This window comes from Saimiri boliviensis, chromosome 12 (genome assembly GCF_048565385.1).
Source record: "Saimiri boliviensis isolate mSaiBol1 chromosome 12, mSaiBol1.pri, whole genome shotgun sequence".
Taxonomy (NCBI): Eukaryota; Metazoa; Chordata; class Mammalia; order Primates; family Cebidae; genus Saimiri; species Saimiri boliviensis.
This window is the reverse complement of record NC_133460.1, coordinates 115,698,555-115,720,702: the sequence shown is the minus strand read 5'-3', so window position 1 is coordinate 115,720,702 and position 22,148 is coordinate 115,698,555. Positions and strand designations below refer to the sequence as shown.

The 22,148-nt window shown below is 53.3% G+C and overlaps 1 protein-coding gene and 1 long non-coding RNA gene across 5 annotated transcripts in view; one reads left to right on the top strand and one right to left on the bottom strand.

The window, feature by feature from the left end:
• The window catches only part of PPP2R2D (protein phosphatase 2 regulatory subunit Bdelta), a 51,175-nt gene extending 40,181 nt beyond the window's left edge, over nucleotides 1-10,994 (bottom strand). Inside the window, exons 1-2 of one of the 4 annotated variants that reach the window (XM_039465122.2) lie at nucleotides 10,819-10,994; nucleotides 10,635-10,727 (exon numbers count right to left, since the gene is read on the bottom strand). In XM_039465122.2, the coding sequence (XP_039321056.1) occupies nucleotides 10,635-10,727; nucleotides 10,819-10,825 (100 nt within the window). In that variant the 5' untranslated portion in view covers nucleotides 10,826-10,994. Of the gene's footprint in view, nucleotides 1-10,634; nucleotides 10,728-10,818 lie in introns of those variants that run through there. The other 3 variants (XM_074383102.1, XM_039465123.2, XM_074383103.1) reach the window with 3 other exon arrangements.
• Nucleotides 10,995-11,046: 52 nt separating this feature from the next.
• On the top strand, nucleotides 11,047-16,258 carry LOC141580667 (uncharacterized). Its single transcript, XR_012512974.1, has 2 exons — nucleotides 11,047-11,672; nucleotides 12,206-16,258. It is a non-coding gene; the product is annotated as an uncharacterized LOC141580667 (long non-coding RNA).
• The last annotated feature ends 5,890 nt before the right edge of the window (nucleotides 16,259-22,148 follow it).

Below are 22,148 nucleotides of genomic sequence, written 5' to 3'. Positions count from 1 at the left end.
CCCCTGAGTAGCTGGGATTACAGGCATGTGCCACCATTCCTGGCTAATTTTTTTGTATTTTTGATAGAGGCACGGTTTTACCATGTCGGCCAGGCTGGTCTCGAACCCCTCGCCTTGTGATCCACCTGCCTCAGCCTCCCAAAGTGCTGGGATTACAGGCATGAGCCACCACGCCCAGCTCGCTCTGTGCTCTTGATGCAGCTGTTCTGTCATTTGATTTTCTTTAAATAATAAACACTCTCTTTTTGTATTATGAGATAAAACCAGCACAATCTAGTAAAGCTGAGAGAAGGCAGTTAACCCTGAAATCTGCCCTGTCCTTGACATTTCAACTGCTAGTAGCTCGCATTAGAGCAGGAGCTCTCAAAGTGTGGTCTGTGAGCCCTTGAGGGTCCATGAGGTCAAGACTATTTTCATAACCATCCTTGTACGTCATTTGCCATTTCATGCTGCTGTCATTTTCCATGGATGAGCAAAGCCAAGGCCAGGTGGAGCTGCTGGTGGCTCAGCACGAAGCGTGGCAGCAGCCCAGTCTCTCCTCTCCACGCCTGCACTGAGAAAAGGAAATCGAAAAGAGAAAGGCCCGTTTTGCTTAGCTTATTCCCCAATGAACAGTTAAATAACATGCCTTTATTCAACTCCAACCCTCTGATAAAATGTGCCACAAGAGAACTTCTGCTGCATCCCCAAGTACAACCATCTCAAGAAAAAGCACATGTTAACAGTTGTTTCTGTTTAAAAACAAACAACAAAATTCAGTTTCTCTCATGACATCCTCACAGCACACTTAGGACACCAGAAGCGGGGGCGGGGGGCCTGTCCCCATCAGCAAGGAAGCATCAGTTCTGCGGGCGGACACTGGCTGGGGCCCTCCAATTCCATTAAATCCCGGCATCAAATCCCACAGGTTGAGAGCTATGTCCCACAAGACTGCCCCCACTTCTAAAGTCAACAGCAAGCCTCAGGGTGTGTTACTTGTGCTTCTGACTGAGTGGCTATAAATGAGAGTGTCCACAACCCTGACTGAGCACACACATCTCAGGGAAAGGATACCACGAAGGATACAGGGGAGATGCACAGGGCCGGAGATGGGGGATGAGACGCAGAGCTCCTGTGCCCTCTCTGGGCGTGTCCCCCTCCAGAAATATCTGGAAGCTATCTTCAAACCGGTCCTTACATAGGCAAGACCGTTTAAATCACTAGCCACTGGTGATCAGCTTCACGACTTCAGCACCCCCGCCCCTCGCCACTCCCCAGAGGTTGGGAATTGGGGCTGAAAAGACCCAACCCTCTAAGCCTCCCTAAGTCTTTCTGGTGACCAGCCCCCATTCTGAAGCTACCTAAGGGTTGCTGGCCCTTAACCAACTCTTCACCATAACAAGAGACACTTAACCACTGAAGAGTCCAAGGATTTTAGGAGTTGTGTCCTAGGGAAGACCAAATACATATTCCACAGTATAATACAAGCTGAACTAGCCTTTTTTTTTCATGGAATGACACTTTTATTTGAAAGAACAATTGACCAACTTTGGTTATTAAGAATTTGGTATGTGACGGAAATTTACTTGAAAATGAACACAGTGAGCCTCTCACTTCACGGAAAGTGACAGTATTTGTTACCAATGATAAAATCCAAGCTTTCAAGAAAAAATCAGAATTCTGAAAAACGTTTTATCTACTATGGCTAATTTGACAGCTTCTCACTTTCTCTCCTGATGAGATCAGTGGTGATATTAAAAAATACGATTTTCTTCCATTTTACATAATGGAATGTGTCAACATTTAGGGAAAAAAACCCTCCATGTGTTAACAGTATTTCCAAACCACCCCCGTGTGATGTTACCCAATCATGTCCATGAGAAAAGACCCACTTTGAGCACAAGACAGACCTCAGGCTCTGAGGGAAGAGGGCACCGAAAGGTCACTGACACAGAAGGGTAGGCACACTCAAACAAGCTGCTCCCCACAGGGGGGTGTGAGGCCACGATTTTTTTACACGTTTGAATAAAGCAACTGGAACACACTGAATGTAGAAGGAGATGTGAGAATGCAGCGTCACCTCTCACACCACGTATTTTAAAAGGATTTGCAAAAGTGTAACACAACACCATTTGTCTCGCTCAATCTTTTTTGTTTTGGAAAAGTTGTTTCTCGTGAAAAATGTTAACATGCATTATATTATTATTTTAAAATAAAATAATAAACATTTTGAGTTGTTCTGTTTTAATTTCAAATACAGAAAACATCAATAGCTATAACCAGCACAAACAAAGGCTCTCTGGATCCTCAGCAGTAACTATTACGAGTATAAAAGCATTCCAGAACGAAAAGACTGACAGCCAACTCTGGAGCAGTGGTCAGCAAGCCACCACCCGGGCACAATGTGGCCGGCTGCCTGTTTCTGCAGCACGCTCTGTGTAAGCAGGGCACAGCACCACGCCCACCCGTCTCTGCAGGGTCTACGGCTGTCTTCCTGCCAAAGGCAGAGTTGAATCCAGTAGTTTCAACAGGGACAGTACTGCCTGCAAAGTCTAAAACACTGACCATTTGGCCCTTTAAAAAAAGCCTGTCCACCCTGAAACTAGAGTAAGCCCATTTCCCAAGCTTTATTATTGCAATAACTTCCCACTTCCATCCTTAGGCCACCACCATCCATTCTCCAAAGGGCAGAGTGACCTTCCTAAAAACGATGCTGATGTCACTCCTCTGCTTAGGATCTTAAAAGCTCGCAATCACTCAAGAGTCCTCGACACAAGTATTCAAGGCCTTTATTCACCATCCTCTGGCCCCAGCCAGGCTCCTGCTCATCACAGCCACTCCCTTATCTGCCAGACAACCGTGCCATGCAGCGACTTCTCAGAACACACCACGCTGTCCACCCTTCCTTCCAAGCCCTCTCCACCTGGAACATTCTTCTTCCCTTCCCTTCCTCCCTCTTCTTACCCCTGGCGTCCTCCCCTCCACTCCCCACCCAAGTCTGTGTACCGGGCACTTCTTCACACTGCCTCGATGTGCCCTGGTCCCAGCCATGGTGCAAGGACCCATCTGCTTGTCCGTGTCTGAACAGAGCTTCCTGCAGGCAAGACCTGCATTTGTATTGCCAACACCCAGCACCAGCGGCCCTTCGGAACACCGCTGTGAACATTTCAGATGTGCCAAGCTGAATGCTGGCCCCTGCCATGCTCTTCCTTTTTCTGAAATTGGCTCGCTGAAGGGACAGAGTCAGCTATTCTCCCACGCAAGAGGGCTTCTTAAGACCACAATCTCTAACCAGTTACCAGTTATGTGCTTCTGTTTGCCACAGCTTTCCGTACATTTTCTGGAACCTTCACAGCCACCCCATAATGGTCACAAGTAATAGTATCAGTTTTACAGATGAGAAAAAGATGGTAAGTCACTTGCCAAGTTATACAAAGCTAGAAGAGGGGGACAATGTGATGTGTACCAATTCCGAGCGCACATGGCTTTCCACTCCCTATTAGTATCATGACACTCCACACCCTGACTAACACCAGTTGAAGAGACAAGCCGAGTAATGCATGTGACAAAATGAGGGAACCAGAAGCAGGACACGGCCAATCGCTAAACAGCACAGAACAGGAGTAAAAGGGAAGTCTGGAGGCTGAGACGACACTGACTGCTGCGGGAGCTGGAGACGGACTCGCCAAGTGGGAGCAAGGTGGACTGAGAAGGATCAGCAGGGCTTGGAGCATGGACGGGAAGAAAAAGAATACTGCAGGCTGAGAAAGAAACAGGAGAGAAGACCATGGGATGGGAATAATCACTGACTAATGATGGAAAAGTTAAGAGGCCAGGCCAGTGGAAGGGATCTGGGCAGGTGGACATGAAGCAGGTAAGAACAAGAAACTGCTATTTTTGTGTTTAAATATAGCTACAACCAGGCCCAAATACCTTAAAATACAAGAGAATTAATGAACAGTTGTATCTAACACTTGAAAAGCCCTTCACAGCTTACAAAAGCACTGTGCATTGTCTGATCTTAACAAAAGCTTCCAATTTAACTTCTTTTTTTTTTTTTTTTTGAGACGGAGTTTCGCTCTTGTTACCCAGGCTGGAGTGCAATGGCGCGATCTCGGCTCACCGCAACCTCCGCCTCCTGGGTTCGAGCAATTCTCCTGCCTCAGCCTCCTGAGTAGCTGGGACTACAGGCACGTGCCCCCATGTCCAGCTAATTTTTTTGTATTTTTCGTAGAGACGGGGTTTCATCATGTTGACCAGGATGATCTCGATCTCTTGACCTCATGATCCGCGGGCCTCAGCCTCCCAAAGTGCTGGGATTACAGGCTTGAGCCACCACACCCGGCCCCGATTTAACTTCTAGATAAGCGAGCTGAGGCTCAGGAAGCTGCCCTCAGAGCTGAAAACAGCAGACACAAACCAAACCTACAACTTCCCATGAGAACAGCAGACTGCTTACACTCAGAGAACACGAAAAATCACCAGGGAGGATTAACCACCACCATCTATCTTGTAAACTTAACTTCATGATAGAACTCGGACTAGGCCAGCCTCCTGAACACTAAGACACAGCTGTGCTAAGTATGATGAGTCTGTGAATCTTCAGGCACATGCAACTGATTTCCTGAAGGCAGAGGCTGCCTACTAAATTCTCCCACAAGTCAAACTGCAAAAATGTTAGAGTGCTGGCTTATTTGATGGCCTTTCCCAGAGGATGCTTTCCTGAAGGTTCTCTTCAATGGCAGAGGTATAAATATTAAGTGAAGAAAATTCTACAATGCAATATAGAAATCAGACCAGGAATAATTCAATTAAGCAGACACTGTGTTAAACACAGAAGAAATCAATACATATGATGGAAAAGTTTTGCATTCACTGATACCATATTTTATTGATTCTAAGTACAATTCCTCACATTTTGGTATCTTTGAAATTAGATGTATCTTTTATATATACACAGATAGCAAAGATATTATAAAATATTATATATAAAACATATATCTAATTTCAAAGATTACATACACATTATATACATATATATGTATATATATAAATTTTTTTTTAAATTTTTTTCTGAGACAAAGTCTCACTCTGTTGCCCAGGCTGGAGTGAAGTGGCACAACCGTAGCTCACTGCAGCCTCAACCTCCCTGGCTCAAGTCATCCTCCCACCTCAGCCTCCTGAGGAGCTGGGGCTACAGGTGTGTACCACCATACCTGTCTAACATTTTATTTTTTATTTTTTTGTAGATACAGGATCTCACTATGTTGCCCAGGCTGGTCTCAAATTGTGGGGCTCAACTGATCCTCCTGCCTTGGCCTCCTGAAGTGCTGAGATTACAGGTGTAAGTCACCACGCTGGCCATATCTTATATTCGATGAAGCATAATAACTTTCTGGTATTGATGTTCAAGTTCCCTTAATTTTTGTTACCTTTCTGTAACTTAAAATGTTTCTCTCAAAGTATCAACACCCCCTTGGAAAGGCTATCTTACCAGATAAACCAGATATCCATGTTATGTATGAAACTCCCCAGATTCAAGCTTGACTTAAACAGACAAACCTTTAGTTTTGTTTAGTGTATCTCTTTAGAAACAGGTTAATGCTTTAATTCACAGCAATAGATCATGGATTAATAAACTGATTAAAGCAGCACGCGGTCAGGAGGACACCAGCTTGACCAACGTGGTGAAACCCCGTCTCTACTAAAAACACAAAAATTAGCCGGGCGTGGTGACACGTGCCTGTAATCCCAGCTACTCAGGAGGCTGAGGCAGGAGAATCCCTTGAATCCGGGAGGTGGAGGCTGCAGTAAGCTGGGATCGTGCCACTGCACTCCAGCCTGGGCAACAGAGCAAGACTCTATCTCAAAAAAAAAAAAAAAAAAAGAAAAAAAAACGGATTAAAGCAAAATCAAATAAAAACCCAATCCACTTAAAACTACAAATCCTGGGATGAAAGGAACCAGCTGTAATGAAGCTGTAACCATGTTCAGTGTAAGACCCTCCTCCCCTGGTCCACCCCCACTGCTTCTCCACAGCAGCAACTAGCGCCGTCCACAGGGAGCAAGACCCGCCGCTTCCCTGCAGGCAAGCAGACTGCCGTCGGGAGCAAGGGGCCCCGCAGGCAGAGGCGCTGCCACACTTGTCTGACGTGCAGGTGTCTCACTTACGGTCTCTGGGACAGCTACTCTTCAAATATTTTGAGAATTGGTTGGAAAGTGATGCTATTCTTGAATCCCTGTTACTAATCTTACATCATTTTGATATGCACTTCCTTTAAAGGCATTTCATTTTCATTTGCCTTCAAAGGCATTTTCATACGATTCCTGGTGGCAAGATTCTTACGGAGCTTTAGAAGAACAGCTCCACCCCAGGGCTGGGTGGCCACATGCCACAGTGGAGCTTCATCAGTACCGCACTGGCTGCAAACGGCGGCTGAAGCAATGCTGCACCGCAGGCAGGGCTCTGTGGCCAGTCGGCACGGCTTCAAACCCTGGCCCTGCCACAGACTTGCTTTATGACCCAGGTTCACTGCTTCTGCACCTTGGATTCTCCATCTGAGACTGGGAAGAACAGCATTTACTGCCTTCTTAGGTTGTGTGAAGATTAAATTAACTGACATGGGTAAAGTATTGTGAGCAATCTCTAACACGGAATGACCACTCAGCAACTGTTGCCTGTCATGACCTTCTTGCTGGGTCCTCTACAAGGGCTGGGGCAGGAAAGGTGACACCCGGCCCTCAAGCTTGAGGAGCTCACAGTCTACTAGAGAGGATGAAATACCACGTGACACTGAGAAACACATCACGTGATGAATGAAGTACGTTCCCGGAGAGGGAGGACAGGCTGGGTGAAGGTGACTACGTAAACATGCAGAAAAAATCTGCACAGTATTAATGTTTCCAGAAGGCAGTCACCATTTAGCACCTAAACATTTTGGAGGTGCTAACAAACAACTCTTCTCCGCGCCTCCTGTTGGAAGCCCCCTGGTTTTACTATTTTAACTCTTGGTCACCTCGGCAGACAAACTCACCTAGTCCCACCTTCCGGCAAGGGCAGGAGAGGCGAGTCGCCACTGACGGCTGCTCACACAACTGCTCCAGCAGGACGCTTCGTAACTGCCTTGTGAGCTCAGCTCTACTCCTACTTGCAGGGGGATGGATGGGAAGGGCTCTTAGCAAAATGACCTGACCCATAGCTAAACTCAATTCTTAAAAAAAAAGGGGAGGGTGTGGGGGATCATCAAGTTTTATACAGGCCAATACCTTCACCACAGGTAATGATTCTGGCCTCCCTGCCCCCAAATTATTAGTTTCAAAAACATAACAGAAATCAAAACAAAAACCAAACGCTTTCTCTATGTTACTCACTTCATGACCTTCAAAGTCAGGAGCGCCCACTCTAACCCCGGCACTACCTCCCGTACACTGGGTGCTGCCCCAGTGAGGTCAGGAGACGATCCTGGCCTCAGTCTCTAAGGCTCCTCCTCCTTACCCATTGCAGAGTGGGCAGAAAGACAGCCAGAGTGCAGGGGTGCCGCAGGACTCTACAGAGCTGAACTTAGCCTGGAGCAGAACCTTCAAGAACAAAATGCCTCACAAGCCACAAATCTAAACATAAAATCTAAAAATAAAATCGGCTATAACTTACGTCCTATAGCCTGCGCAGCAGTGCACAATAAAACCCCTCTCAATTGCCCATCTTTTTTTTTTTTTTGAGGGCGTCTCACTCGTGCCAAGGCTGGAGGGCAATGGCACGACCTCAGCTCACTGCAACCTCTGCCTTCCAGGTTTAAGTGACTCTCCTGCCTCAGCCTTAGTAGCTGGAATTACAGGCGGGCACCGCCATGCCCTGCTAATTTTTGCATTTTTAGTAGAGACAGGGTTTCGCCGTGCTGGCCAGGCTAATCTTGAACTCCTGACCTCAAGTGATCCTCCGCACCCAGCCACCCATCTCTTCTTATCTCTCACCAACATCTCTCCGTCAAGGTTGTGTTTGGGCACGACCAGCTTCTTGACCCTGGCTGCTCGGCAATCCCTGATGACTAACATCTGCGCGTCCGCTACTGTCGTCCTCGGTCAGCATACAAGCCAACAGCGTCAGGACGACGGGGCAGAGTGACGGTGAGTGACACATGTGCTCACCTTGGTGGGCTACCACAGCCAAAGCAGACACGGATGAAAAGAAAAAGCTCTGAATACATAAAGTCACCAAAACATGTGGATAATTACCACAAAGCAATGTTACAAAAAAACCGTAACAACTCAAAATATCAAACTTTAGGATTTACTCAAAATTTAACTTAAAAAAGGGATTTAAAATTGCAAAAAGTTCCCATCAATTTAATTCACACTTTAACCAAGTGTGTGTGTGTGTGTGTGTGCGCGCGCTGTGTGTTTACGTGTATATATGTATACATACATATATACATGTATATATATTTTAGAGCCTTGCTCTGTTGCCTAGGCTGGAGTACAGTGGTAGGATCTCTACTCACTGCAACCTCCACAGCCCGGGTTCAAGTGATTCTCCTGCCTCAGCCTCCCAAGTAGCTGGGATTACAGGTGTGCGCCCCCATGCCTGGCTAATTTTTGTATTTTTAGTAGACATGGGGTTTCACCATGTGGGCCAGGCTAGTCTCAAACTCCTGATCTCAAGTGATCTGTCCACCTCGGCCTCCCAAAGTGCTGGAATTACAGGTGTAAGCCACCAGGCCCAGCCCAAGATTTTTTTTAAAATAAAGATGCTATTTTCCTATGTGTTAAGTCACATTTAAAATAAACTTTAATTTTAATTCATTCAGCTTATCAATAATTTTTTTTTTTTTTTTTTTTAGGTAAAGAAACCAATCCTGGTCAACATGGTGAAACCCTGTCTCTACTAAAAATACAAAAAATTAGCTGGGCATGGTGGCGCGTGCCTGTAATCCCAGCTACTCAGGAGGCTGAGGCAGGAGAATTGCCTGAGCCCAGGAGGCGGAGGTTGCGGTGAGCCGAGATCACGCCATTGCACTCCAGCCTGGGTAACAAGAGCGAAACTCCGTCTCAAAAAAAAAAAAAAAAAAAGAAACCAGACCAGGAATGTTAGCTCACGCCTGTAATCTCAGCACCCGGGGAGACTGACGTGGGCAGACCACTTAAGGCCAGAGTTCCACACCAGCCTTGGCAACATGGCGAACCCCCTACAGTAACAAAAACTAGCCTGGTGTGGTGGCGCACACGTCTGTAGTCCTAGCTAGTCTGGAGGCTGAGGTGGGTTGACTACTTGAGCCGAGGAGGCAGAGGCTGCAGTGAGCCGAGATGGTGCCACTGCACTCCAGCTTGGGCTACAGTGAGACCCTGTCTCCAGAAAAGAAAAGAAAGAGTTAAAAACAAAACAAAACAAAACAAAACAGAAATTCAGACAGGCACTAAGCCGTCTCACCTCCCTACTCGCACACAAGTTTTGCTTTACTGGGACAGAAGTCACACTTGAGTAAGGCTGAACTGTCACTTGCTCGGCATATGCAAAATCAAACAAAAAAGTAATATATTTAAAAAAAATAAAAAAATCAATAAACTTTTCAGATCATATAAAATGCGCCTAGTTTCAATCTCAAACCATACACATTTTCCCGCATTTCTGAGCCCAGTTTCACTTGCTTCATCACCCAGGCCCTGCTTGTCCCAGGGGGCTAGGAATCTGCAAATGCCCTCAATGGTCACGCGCCAAACCAGACACTGCCAAGGAGAGATACAGGGTGGGGAAGAGGGAGTGAAAGGTCGTGGGGGAGCGAGATGGAGCGAGGCGGACAGGACGTTTGACCAGAGGCTTTCAGCAACTGAAGGCAGGGAAGGTGGATCGGTGCACACACAAATCATTGTTAACAAGGGGTTAAAGGTTTACAATGTTCAGTAAGATGTACGAACAACAACAAAAAGGCCACTATGGCTCTGAATCTGAAATACTAATCAAACTTCTAAGACTGGACCAAGTTCTCCATCCAGCTGTGCGGAAGGAAAGCTACAGGGCTCCTAAGTCTAAGGGGACGTGTGAGCGTCATGGGAACCTGGGGCAGGAGGCACTCCCCAGATCCCTCCCGGCACCCTGAAACTTTGTGCTTGGGCCAATTTAAGGCTATGACTTCAGGCAAAGACCAAGTTAACACCGGAAGGTTCAAGATTACATCTGGAGTGGAGACTTCACAATGTATCAGCGGAGAAGGAACAATCACACTTCACAGTGAAATTCCAGGATTTCAGAGCCGCGGAGAGCGGACCGTCAGGGTCGGGGAGCCAGTGCTCTCGCTAAGGGGGACAACCGAGGCCACCAGCCGGCTCGAGAGCGCACCGGCGAGGGAAGCGGGGCCGGACCGGGGGAGCCCCCGGCGCGCCCCCCTCCTCCGGGCGCAGGCTCCGGACTCCGCTCCCGTCCGCGGTTCCGCCCCGGGCAGCAGGAGGGCCCGGCCGCCCGTGACCTTGGCGGCTGACACAAGCCCCGCGCCCACGCCCCGCGGGACGGGGCCGCGGACACAGGACGGCCGCCCCGGCCCCGGCGCCCCCCGGCCCGGCCCCGTCCCCTGCCCGCCTTCCGCCGGCGCGTGGGGCCCGGAGGCCGCGGCCGGGCTGGGCGCTGCCCGCCGGGATCCCGGGGCGGGGCGGGGCGCGGGCCTCACCTTCGGCCACGTCCTCGTCGACGGCCCCCTTGACCTGCGAGAAGCACCACTGGAAGTCGTTGCCGCCCGCGGGGCAGCCGCCGCCTCCGGCTCCTGCAAACACAACGGGGCGGTCAGACCGGCCGCGGCCCCCGCCCGCCCCCGCGGCCCCCGCGGCCCCCGCCGGCCCGCGCAGGCCCCTCACCTGCCATGGCAGCCGGCGGCGGGACGGGCGGGGACCGCGGCGGACCAGGGAGACGGCCTCCGCGCCGCCGCAGCCGCGCGCTCAGCCCCGGCCGGCTCCGCCGCCGCCGCCGGGGAGGGATTTTTTTTCTTTTTCAAAATGGCGCCCAATGTCCGTCGCCCGGCTCGATGACGTCATCTCCCTCCGCCTCCTCGGACAGGCCGCGGGCGGGGCGGGCCGCGGGGGCTGCCGGGGGCGCGCACTGCGCTTGCGCGAGTCGACCCCGGCCGTGGGTCCGGCGCCGCTCTGGTCTGGGAAGGGAACTCCTGGGCGGCTGCAGAGGGAAGCTGGGGCCGGCGGGCACAGGCGAGCTCCTCGACCCTCGGCCTCGCTCAGCGGTCCGCTGTGCGCCCGGCGCTCCCCTAAAGACTAGCGCTGCCCCTACTCTCCGGAACTCCGGCAGGGCCTCGGCGGTAGGCGCACGCGTCCGCAAGGCGCCGCAGGGCCGGACACGCCCCCAGTCCGCGTCGGCCAATGGGAGCGTGGGTTCTCCGCGGAACAGCCAATGGAGGGCGCGCTTGGCAGCGGTGGGCGGGGCATGTGGGCCGGTCTCACCTGAGCGCGCCGCACCTGAGCCCATCCTCCCGCCCACGGCCCGCTGCCAGGAGTCTCGCTCTGTTGCCCCGGCTTGAGTGCAGGGGCGCGATCGCGGCTCCCTACACCCTTGACCTCCTGGGCTCAATCCGTCCTACTGCTTCAGCCTCGGAAGTAGCAGCGAGCTAATTTTTAAATTTGTTGTAGAGACGGGGTTCTCTTTTTGTTGCCCAGGCTGGTCTCGAAGTCCTGGGTTCAAGCCATCCTACTGCGGCAGCCACGTAAGTAGTTGCGAGTACGCTCCTTTGTAATTTTTCTTTGTAGAGACGGAGATCTCTCTATGTTGCCCAGGCTGGTCTCGAACTCCTGGGCACGAGCCGTCCTCCCGCCTCAGTTTCTCAGCCCTGACCACCTCCCTGTGGGAGCGCACCGTTGCCCACCAGATGACTACCTTACGGGTTCTTGGAGCTTCCGCGGCAGTCTTGGGGAAACGCAGCCGATCGTGTCTCCGTTTGTGGGTGGTTTTCTGAGGCATGCTGAGCGATTCGGGTGCTCCTCGACTTACAGTGGGGCCTCCCTCCCCGCCAATAAGCCCTTCCTACGTCAAAAATGCATCTAATCCCCAATCTACCCATCATAAAGTTGAAACATCTGAAGTCGAGCTATCATCAGGAGACTGTCTATGGGATTGATGTCCAGAATCAGAACTTTTTTCAGGAAAGCTACAGTGGGCACTGATCATATTAAGCCCCTAAAAGGCAGTCACTGAAAATCAAGAACATTCGTCTACTCAACAAATTTTATTTCTTGACAGCTCCCACCACGCGTGGCCCCTTTCACAGCCCTGGGGGTGAGGGATTAACAGAACAGAGGAATCTCAGCCCTGGTGGAGCTTACCTTTCAGTGGGGGAGACAGTCAGTAAGGAAGTGAGTATGTGGTAAGTCAGATGGAGCTGGAGAGGGGAAGCAGGGAAGAAGGAACTGTGGGTGGGAGAGTTGGAGTCCTGCGCGGGGCGACTGGAGAGGACTCAAGGCGATAAAGGGCAAGCCATGCAGACATCTAGGAAAGCGTGGCTGGGAGGGGAGACCAGCAGGAGCTGAGACGGGGAGCGGAGCCGTACCTGGCGTGGGTGCAGAGTGAGCGGAGCGGAGGCCAGGGCTTGGAGGCAAGGCAGGGCAGGAAGTGGAGGAGGACGGGCAGTGGGCAGGCCGCATAGGGGACTTGGACTCAGAGAGAGAGAGAGGCCCATGAACAGGAGACTCGTGTGGCCTTGGGCTTTCCCAGAGCCGCTGTGGATGTTCTGCTGAGAAGAGCCTGTGGGATCCAGAGAGGGGAAGCAGGGAGACCAGTGAGGTGGCCAGCATGGCCTTCCAGGGATGGGGTTGAGGGTAGAATGATGAACCTGGGGTTGGGTGGTGAGAAGCAGTCGGATTTCAGAGACAAGTGCTTCGAAGGCAAAGCCCCTGGGATTTGCCGGTGGAAAGGATGCAGTGTGTGAGAGACAGCTGGGACTTACGTGGTCTGAGCATCGGGAAGGGTGGAGTTTCTGCAGCGGAAGGGCTGGAGCGGCACAGCTGGGTGGGGGCGTGTGCAGCCGACCAGAGGTTCGCTGTCACCACATGGTGCTGTCGCACAGACAGACTGGCCTGGAGCACACAGGGAAGCCGGGGCTGGAGCATGAAGTTGAGGGCACCTGCAGGTCATTTCAAGCCAGGAAACTGGCTGTCACCCCAGGAGGGAGGACACTTGGAGACAGGACCAAGGACAGCGCCCTGCAGGGGTGAGGAGGCAGAGGATGAATGGCCTGCAGGTGGGCTCCTGGAGACTCCACCTCCAGCACCTACTGAAGAGGGGAGGGAGTGGTTCTCTGTGATGCTGTGTGGTGAGTATGGAGGCCGGACCACTTGGTTGTAGCCACTGGGAGGCCATTACTGACCTGGACAGAGCAGTGGCTATGGAATGGACTGGCATCACAGGTTTGCAGAGGGCTCTGGGGAGTGCGGCAGGAGAGGAACTGGAGGCAGTGAACCCCTACTTCTCTGCTGATTAGAAAAAGAGCAGGAAAATGGGGGTGCAATCTTCTTTTTAAAATGTAGATTTAGCCAGTCTGCCCGGGAAGGCACTTGAAAAACAGTTAAAGACCAGATCTTTTTTATGTGTTAACTTAAAAACCCCACAGTGTGTACATGTGGAAAAGAGGAACTTTATTTCTTACAGGGGGTTACAGTGGCCAGGTGGCCATCCCCCAGGCCAGGATGGGAGACTGGCTGTTAGAAGGAGGAGGGTGTGGCAGGAGCTGAGCAGGTCGGCTAAACACACGTCGTGGACAGGCTCTAGGAGGAGCTGTGGGTATGCATGAAGGGGGTCCTGACACGTGCGTGTCACGTCACACAGCACCCAATCTCGCTTTGGAGTGGGGAGACTCAACAATTGAATGTATTACGACTGTAATCCCTGCACTTTGGGAGGTCAAGGTGACAGATCACCTGAGGTCAGGAGTTCGAGCTTAGCCTGGCCAACGTGGAGAAACCCCATCTCTACTAAAAACACAAAAAGTAGCCTGGCATGCTGATGCGTGTCTGTAGTCCTAGCTATTCGGGAGGCTGAGGCAGGAGAACGGTTGAACCTGGGAGGCAGAGGTTGCAGTGAGCCGAGGTCACGCCATTACACTCCAGCCTGGACAACAGAGTGAGACTCCATCTCAAAAAAAAAAAAAAAAAAAAAAAATTAATTATTTAAAAAATAAAGTAAAAAATAAAAATAAATAACGACTAGGCCCTGTACCTCAAGAGGTCTTTTCAGGACAGGAATGCATGCAGATGTGCAGCCTCTGTGAACTCACCAGAACTAGTTCAAGGTCAGTGGTCTCTGGCCAGGAGAAAGTTACAGTCCGTGTCCAGTGAAAGCTGTGGTTACTGGTGGGGCCGCCTGGGGCTCCCTTGGTGGCTGTGGAGCTGCGGTTGTTTGAACGTTGCTCACCTCGAGGTCAGCGCTTGTTCACATGCTGGAGGAGAAAACGCGTCGGCAGTGAGACGGTCCTTTACTCTGGAAGTGCAGGTTCGCGACTGCGTCCTCCCTGGCACGGCTGTAGGTCCTGTTTCTAAATTGGTATCTTACTGCCACAGACTCCGTTCTGTCGGTCTTACGGTCTCCAGCTTAACATTAACGCTGGTTGTCTAAACTATAAAAGGGAGGGGGCATCAGGAGGCCTGTCTGACCCCCCCATCCCGCCATCATAGCCTCAGTTTTAAGGTTTTCCTGGGGTCCCCTTGGCCACAGGGGGGTTCGTTCAGCCGGGGGTGGGGGTGTAGGATTTTATTTTTGTTTACATATGTAATTGCTTTAACGTGTGTGAAATATGTCTTTGAAGTGATGACAAGACAATCAGTTGTAGTTTAGAATGTATTTTCTGGTTAATTAGCTTCCATTAAATTAAACTGTAAAAACGAGACCTAGCCCGCAGAAGTAACATCTTCCTGAAACTGGTGAGCTGCCACCCCTGGGTCCCACTGTGTGCCGGCTGACCAGAAAGATTTTTAACCATTCATTTTGAGATGCTAACAACTTAAAATAGTTAGCTAAACCACAATTACTTTTTTTTTTTGAGACGGAGTTTCGCTCGTTACCCAGGCTGGAGTGCAATGGTGCGATCTCGGCTCACCGCAACCTCCGCCTCCTGGGTTCAGGCAATTCTCCTGCCTCAGCCTCCCGAGTAGCTGGGATTACAGGCACGCGCCACCATGCCCAGCTAATTTTTTGTATGTTTTAGTAGAGATGGGGTTTCACCATGTTGACCAGGATGGTCTCGATCTCTTGACCTCGTGATCCACCCGCCTCGGCCTCCCAAAGTGCTGGGATTACAGGCGTGAGCCACCGGGCCCGGCCACAGTTACTTTTGCATAATCTAGTAGTTCAGTGAATTTCTGTTTGGATTCTCATTGGTGTTTGCAAGTTTCTGAGTACTGACAGCAATTCTGTATTTTAAAATTATTTCTTAGGTCTCATAGCTGAATCGGAAATGCTGCTGTGTATGAGAATCTAACCTGTTGTATTCATACAGGGGGATACCATTCAGTCACAAAACGGCGTGAGCTGTTACTGACAGGGGCAGCAGGGGTGAGTCCCAGGAATATGGGAATGAAAGGAGCCAGACGCGGAGGCTGCGGGCTGCACGTGCCCCTTTACTTTACGGTATACTTAGTTTCGAGTGTCAGCGTGGCGAGGGATAGTATCCAGTTATGTCATCAAATCCAAGCCAAGCACTGCCACGACGGGACGCGGGTAACATCCACAGTCAGTTGACTTTGAGGAAAGGCGCTTACCGTTGCTAATATGGGTGAACCTCATCCAGTCAGTCAAAGGCCTTCGGCACAAACACTGAGGTTTCTTGGAGAACAAATCCTGCCTCCAGGCTGCTGTCAACCCTGGCCTGAGCTTCCTGCCTGCCGGCCTGCCCTGCCACCCTCTGCTTTTGGACTTGGCGTGAGCGAGTTCCTGAAAACAAAGCTCATTCCATACACTGCTTCTCTGGAGAATCCTGAAGTTCTAAAGCAGGAGAAACTGCTCTACAGTATTTAAAAAACATCCTGGGGCACGAGGGGGTGGGGTTGACTGGAAAGAGGGGGAGGAGCTCCCTGGGTGACGGACGTGTCCCGGGCCTGCGGTTACAGTGGCATGCATGGTTGTCAAGCCTCACTGAACTAGACACTTAAAGTGGACCCATTTTATTCTGTGTGAATGATGCCTCAATAAAATGGATTTTTTAAAAGTCTAACTTACCATAAATTTTCTCCAAGCCTATGAAGAACTTTGTATCTTAAGAGTCTGAAAAAAATCACACTTGCCCCAAATACCTTTATTTTCAAATTTTTTGTTTTGTTTTTGTTTTTGTTTTTTGAGACGGAGTTTCGCTCTTGTTGCCCAGGCTGGAGTGCAATGGCGCGATCTCGGCTCACCGCAACCTCCGCCTCCTGGGTTCAGGCAATTCTCCTGCCTCAGCCTCCTGAGTAGCTGGGATTACAGGCACGTGCCACCATGCCCAGCTAATTTTTTGTATTTTTAGTAGAGACGGGGTTTCACCATGTTGACCAGGATGGTCTCGATCTCTTGACCTCGTGATCCACCCGCCTTGGCCTCCCAAAGTGCTGGGATTACAGGCGTGAGCCACCGCACCCGGCCTATTTATTTATTCTTAAGACAGAGTCTGGCTCTGTTGCCCAGGCTGGAGAGCAGTGGCACAATCTCTGCTCACTGCAACCTCTGCCTCTTGGGCTCAAGTGATTCTTGTGTTGCATCCTCCCAAGTAGCTGGGATTACAGGCGTGTGTCACCGCACCCGGCTAATTTTTCTCTTGTTAGTAGAAACACGTCTCACCATGTTGCCCAGGCTGGGCTTAAATTCCTGCCCTCAAGTGATCTGCCCTCCTCAGCCTTCCAAAGTGCTGGGATTACAGGCGTGAGCCATGGCGCCTAGACTGAGGTGGTTGTTGTTTTTTTTTTTTTTAAGAAATAATTCACAGGTAGGTGTAACTTCATTTCAAAAATAAAAACATTAGCTTCTTGATATTCCAAAATACGGTTTTGTTTTCTAGATTATAAAAGCCAGGGCAGCTCTCAGGTACTTCGGAGAAGCATAGAATGGAAGGCACACGTGTCTGGTAATTTCCCCTCACTAGGAGCCTATTTGAATTTAAATTATGCTCAACAAATGTCAAGCCTTCCCCCATTTATCTGAGTAACTTAAAAGTTCTGTACGATGAAAAAAGATCGTACATCAAAGGCTCCTTAACAATGTGAATGTTCTCACCTTCTCGTGGGAGGAAGTGTCAAGTTGGTTGACAAAATGACTTCTGCTTGCTCCAGAAAGGAGGCTCCTCGGCTCCTAGAGACCCAAGATGTGCCTTTGTCTCTTCCCTTCTCCATCAGCAGCTCGGATCCGCCATCTCCCAGGGAAACCATAGTGGCGCTCAGCACTTTGCTGTCTGCCCAGGTGGGTCACCTCCTGAGAAGTGCCGCCATCGGGGCAGGACACCATTAAGCAGGTGACTCGTTCTCAGGGGCCCGTTACTGAGTTTCTGTCAATACATTAAAACAAAGGCGTTATAAAACCAGCTGAAAAGAAGGAATTCTAGAATGTGCTCTCTCCAACTTGACCCATGGGTGCTGGTTCAGGGAGCTCTTCAAGTGCTCCGAGCTCTAAAAATAAGTGTCAGTGGGTGTCTGTGAGCCTGGGGGTGTCAGACCAAGACCCAGGCTCCTTGGAGTCGCGGTGGATGGGAGTACAGTCGGAGGGGCATCGGCCCGGCGGCCCACCAGGGGCAGGGTGGACAGAGCTGGGTGGCCCCCACCCTCCCGGCGAGGCGGGGCATGGGGCACTGGGATTCTGAGTCACGGTGTTCCCAGCCCGGCTGTGACCCGAGGACCCTGAGAGCATCTTCAGCCTCGCTGGGTTTGTTTGCTCAGCCTTGATAAGTCACAGCTCTTGCTCTGCTGACCTGCCGGCCATAAAGAGGTAGGAGGTCACAAGAAAATAAATGAAAGCTCTCCGGACACGGTGACCTGCTCTTACTGTGAATCTTTGCAGAGCTGGGAAATCACTTTCTGGGCCCAGCTCTTACTGTCAAAGTGCAGACTACCCGAGACACGCCGCAGTCCCGCGATCCCACCCGGACCCCGGACCTGCGGACCCCGCCCCCGGGCCTGCGGACCCCCGACCCTGGACCTGCGGACCCCAGACTCTGGACCTGCGGACCCCCGACTCCAGGCCTGCGGACCCCCGACCCCGGGCCTGCGGACCCCCAGCCCCGGACCTGCGGACCCCAGACCCTGGACCTGCGGACCCCGCCCCCGGACCTGCGGACCCCCAACTCCAGGCCTGCGGACCCCGCCCCCGGACCTGCGGACCCCCGACCCCGGGCCTGCGGACCCCCGACTCCGGGCCTGCGGACCCCGCCCCCGGGCCTGCGGACCCCCAACTCCGGGCCTGCGGGCCCCGCCCCCGGGCCTGCGGACCCCGCCCCCGGGCCTGCGGACCCCGGCCCCGGGCCTGCGGACCCCGCCCCCGGACCTGCGGACCCCGGCCCCGGGCCTGCGCACCCCCAACTCCAGGCCTGCGGACCCCGCCCCCGGACCTGCGGACCCCGCCCCCGGACCTGCGGACCCCGCCCCCGGGCCTGCGGACCCCCAACTCCAGGCCTGCGGACCCCGCCCCCGGACCTGCGGACCCCGCCCCCGGGCCTGCGGACCCCCAACTCCAGGCCTGCGGACCCCGCCCCCGGGCCTGCGGACCCCCAACTCCAGGCCTGCGGACCCCCGCCCCCGGACCTGCGGACCCCCGCCCCCGGACCTGCGGACCCCCGCCCCCGGACCTGCGGACCCCCGGCCCCGGGCCTGCGCACCCCCGCCCTGCGCGCCGCGCGCCCTCCCTCGGGGCTCCCAGTTGCCCTCTGCTGCCCCCTGCTGGCCGAGCCTGAGCAGCGGCTCAGCGCAGACCTTCCTTCCAGCCCGGCGGGTTCAGCCCGAGGGGACACGTCCTCCCCGGAGGCGGGTTCACCCCAGTGCCTGTAAACGACCTCGGGAGTGGGGAGGGCACCCGGGCCAATGCCCGCGCTCCTGAAGTGCTGACCCTGTGGACACCCAGGGGCTTGGTGCAGGGCACGGAGGCTGCCTGGATGTGGAGCTCGGGCGCCTGCGGTGGAGACACCAGGTCAGGAAACCCTGACTCAGGCCTGAGCCGCAGCAGGGGCCTGTCCCTCCCCAGCAGGGGCCTGTCCCTCTACAGCAGGGGTCTGTCCCTCCCCAGCAGGGGTCTGTCCCTCCCCAGCAGGGGTCTGTCCCTTCCCAGCAGGGGTCTGTCCCTCTACAGCAGGGGTCTGTCCCTCCCCAGCAGGGGTCTGTCCCTCCCCAGCAGGGGTCTGTCCCTCTACAGCAGGGGTCTGTCCCTTCCCAGCAGGGGTCTGTCCCTCCACAGCAGGGGTCTGTCCCTCCCCAGCAGGGGTCTGTCCCTCCCCAGCAGGGGCCTGTCCCTCTACAGCAGGGGTCTGTCCCTCCCCAGCAGGGGTCTGTCCCTCCCCAGCAGGGGCCTGTCCCTCCCCAGCAGGGGTCTGTCCCTCCCCAGCAGGGGTCTGTCCCTCCACAGCAGGGGCCTGTCCCTCTACAGCAGGGGCCTGTCCCTCCCCAGCAGGGGTCTGTCCCTCCCCAGCAGGGGTCTGTCCCTCCACAGCAGGGGTCTGTCCCTCCCCAGCAGGGGTCTGTCCCTCCGCAGCAGGGGTCTGTCCCTCCACAGCAGGGGTCTGTCCCTCCACAGCAGGGGTCTGCCCCTCCCCAGCAGGGGTCTGTCCCTCCCCAGCAGGGGTCTGTCCCTCCCCAGCAGGGGTCTGTCCCTCTACAGCAGGGGTCTGTCCCTCCCCAGCAGGGGTCTGTCCCTCCCCAGCAGGGGCCTGTCCCTCTACAGCAGGGGTCTGTCCCTCCCCAGCAGGGGTCTGTCCCTCCCCAGCAGGGGCCTGTCCCTCCCCAGCAGGGGTCTGTCCCTCCACAGCAGGGGCCTGTCCCTCCACAGCAGGGGCCTGTCCCTCCCCAGCAGGGGTCTGTCCCTCCCCAGCAGGGGTCTGTCCCTCCACAGCAGGGGTCTGTCCCTCCCCAGCAGGGGTCTGTCCCTCCGCAGCAGGGGTCTGTCCCTCTACAGCAGGGGTCTGTCCCTCCACAGCAGGGGTCTGCCCCTCCACAGCAGGGGTCTGTCCCTCTACAGCAGGGGTCTGTCCCTCCCCAGCAGGGGTCTGTCCCTCTACAGCAGGGGTCTGTCCCTCCCCAGCAGGGGTCTGTCCCTCTACAGCAGGGGTCTGTCCCTCTACAGCAGGGGTCTGTCCCTCCCCAGCAGGGGTCTGTCCCTCTACAGCAGGGGTCTACCCCTCCCCAGCAGGTGTCTGTGCCCCCAGCAGGCATCTGAGCCCCCTCGGCAGGTGTCTGTGCCTTGCTGCTATGGCAGGTGTCTGTGTCCCCCCAGCAAGCGGCAGTGCCTCTCCTGGCAGGGCCCACAAGGGAGTCTTCTGCCCCTTGGGCCTTCTTCTTAGAAAGCCGGTGACATTGCCTGACCCCTTCTCTGCCAGGACAACTGGTTCCTAAGGTGAGTGCCACTGGGGCGAGTGCCCCTAGGGAGAGTGTTCCTGTGGTGAGTGTTCCTGGAATGAGGGTCCCTGGGGTGAGTACTCCCAGGGTGAGCGCCCCTGGGGTGAGTGCCTTTGGAGTGGGTGCCCCTGGGGTGAGTGCCCCTGGAATGGGTGTCCCTGAGGTGAGCTTTTCTGGGGTGAGTGCCCCTGGGCGAGTGCTGCTGGGTGAGTGCCCCTGGGGTACCTGCTGCTGGTCTAGGAGCCCCGTGTTTGCCACACCCCTTCCTCATGGAGAAGGCTCTGAAGAAGCTGTGGGTGTTCAGGAGGAGAGAAGCGGGCAAATCCATTCACCCCAGGGAAGGGACAGGGAACCCGGCAGGTACAGCATACCCGGTGAGTGTGGTCACACCACAGCACAAAACCACACACAACACACACACCACACAACACACACACCGCAAAACCACACACACACCACACACCACACACCACACACACCACACAACACACACACCACAAAACCACACACACCACACAACACACACACCACAAAACCACACACACCACACACACACACCACACACACACCACAAAACCACACACATCACACAACACACACACCGCAAAACCACACACACACCACACACACACCACACACACACACCACACACACACCACACACACACCACAAAACCACATGCACCACAATCCCCCCCCACACAAAACCACACACACCACAAACCCCACACACACCCACACCACACACACCACAAAACCACACACACACCCACACCACACACACCACAAAACCACACACACACCCACACCACACACACCACAAAACCACACACACACCATACATGCCACACACAGAAAACCACCCGCAAAACACAACTACACATATACCACATGTCACACATACACTACATAACTCACACAAATGCCACACACACCACAAAACCACACATACCACACAACACACACATGCCGTACACAGCACAAAACCACACACAAAACACCAATACACATACACAACAAAACCTCACACACACAAAAACAACCACACACACTCACCACACACACATCTCCATCACCTACACCACACACACACCACACAAGCACACACTCCATGCACAACACACCACACACATACCACACACACCACACATACCACATGACACGCACAGCACAAAACCACACACAAAACACAACCACACACATTTGCCACACACCACATTCCCACCACATACATCACACATACCACACGAGCACACACCACACATACCACACACCACACACATGCCACGCACACCACACACACATTATACATACCACACCACAAAACCACACATGAAACACACACATACACTACAAAACCACACACACACAAAACACACCATACACGTTACATATGCACCACACACACACCACACACACAGATGCACATACACACCCCACACATCATGGACACATATATGCCCTCCCACATACACACACCAGTCTCATACTAAAACCATACATACACACACTACACACACACACACACACACACGGCACACATCACACTCCCCACCACACACTGCACGTGTGTGCACACACACACCCACACCACGCAATACTTAGAGGTGCAGGCTGGTGCCAATGTTCCATCCC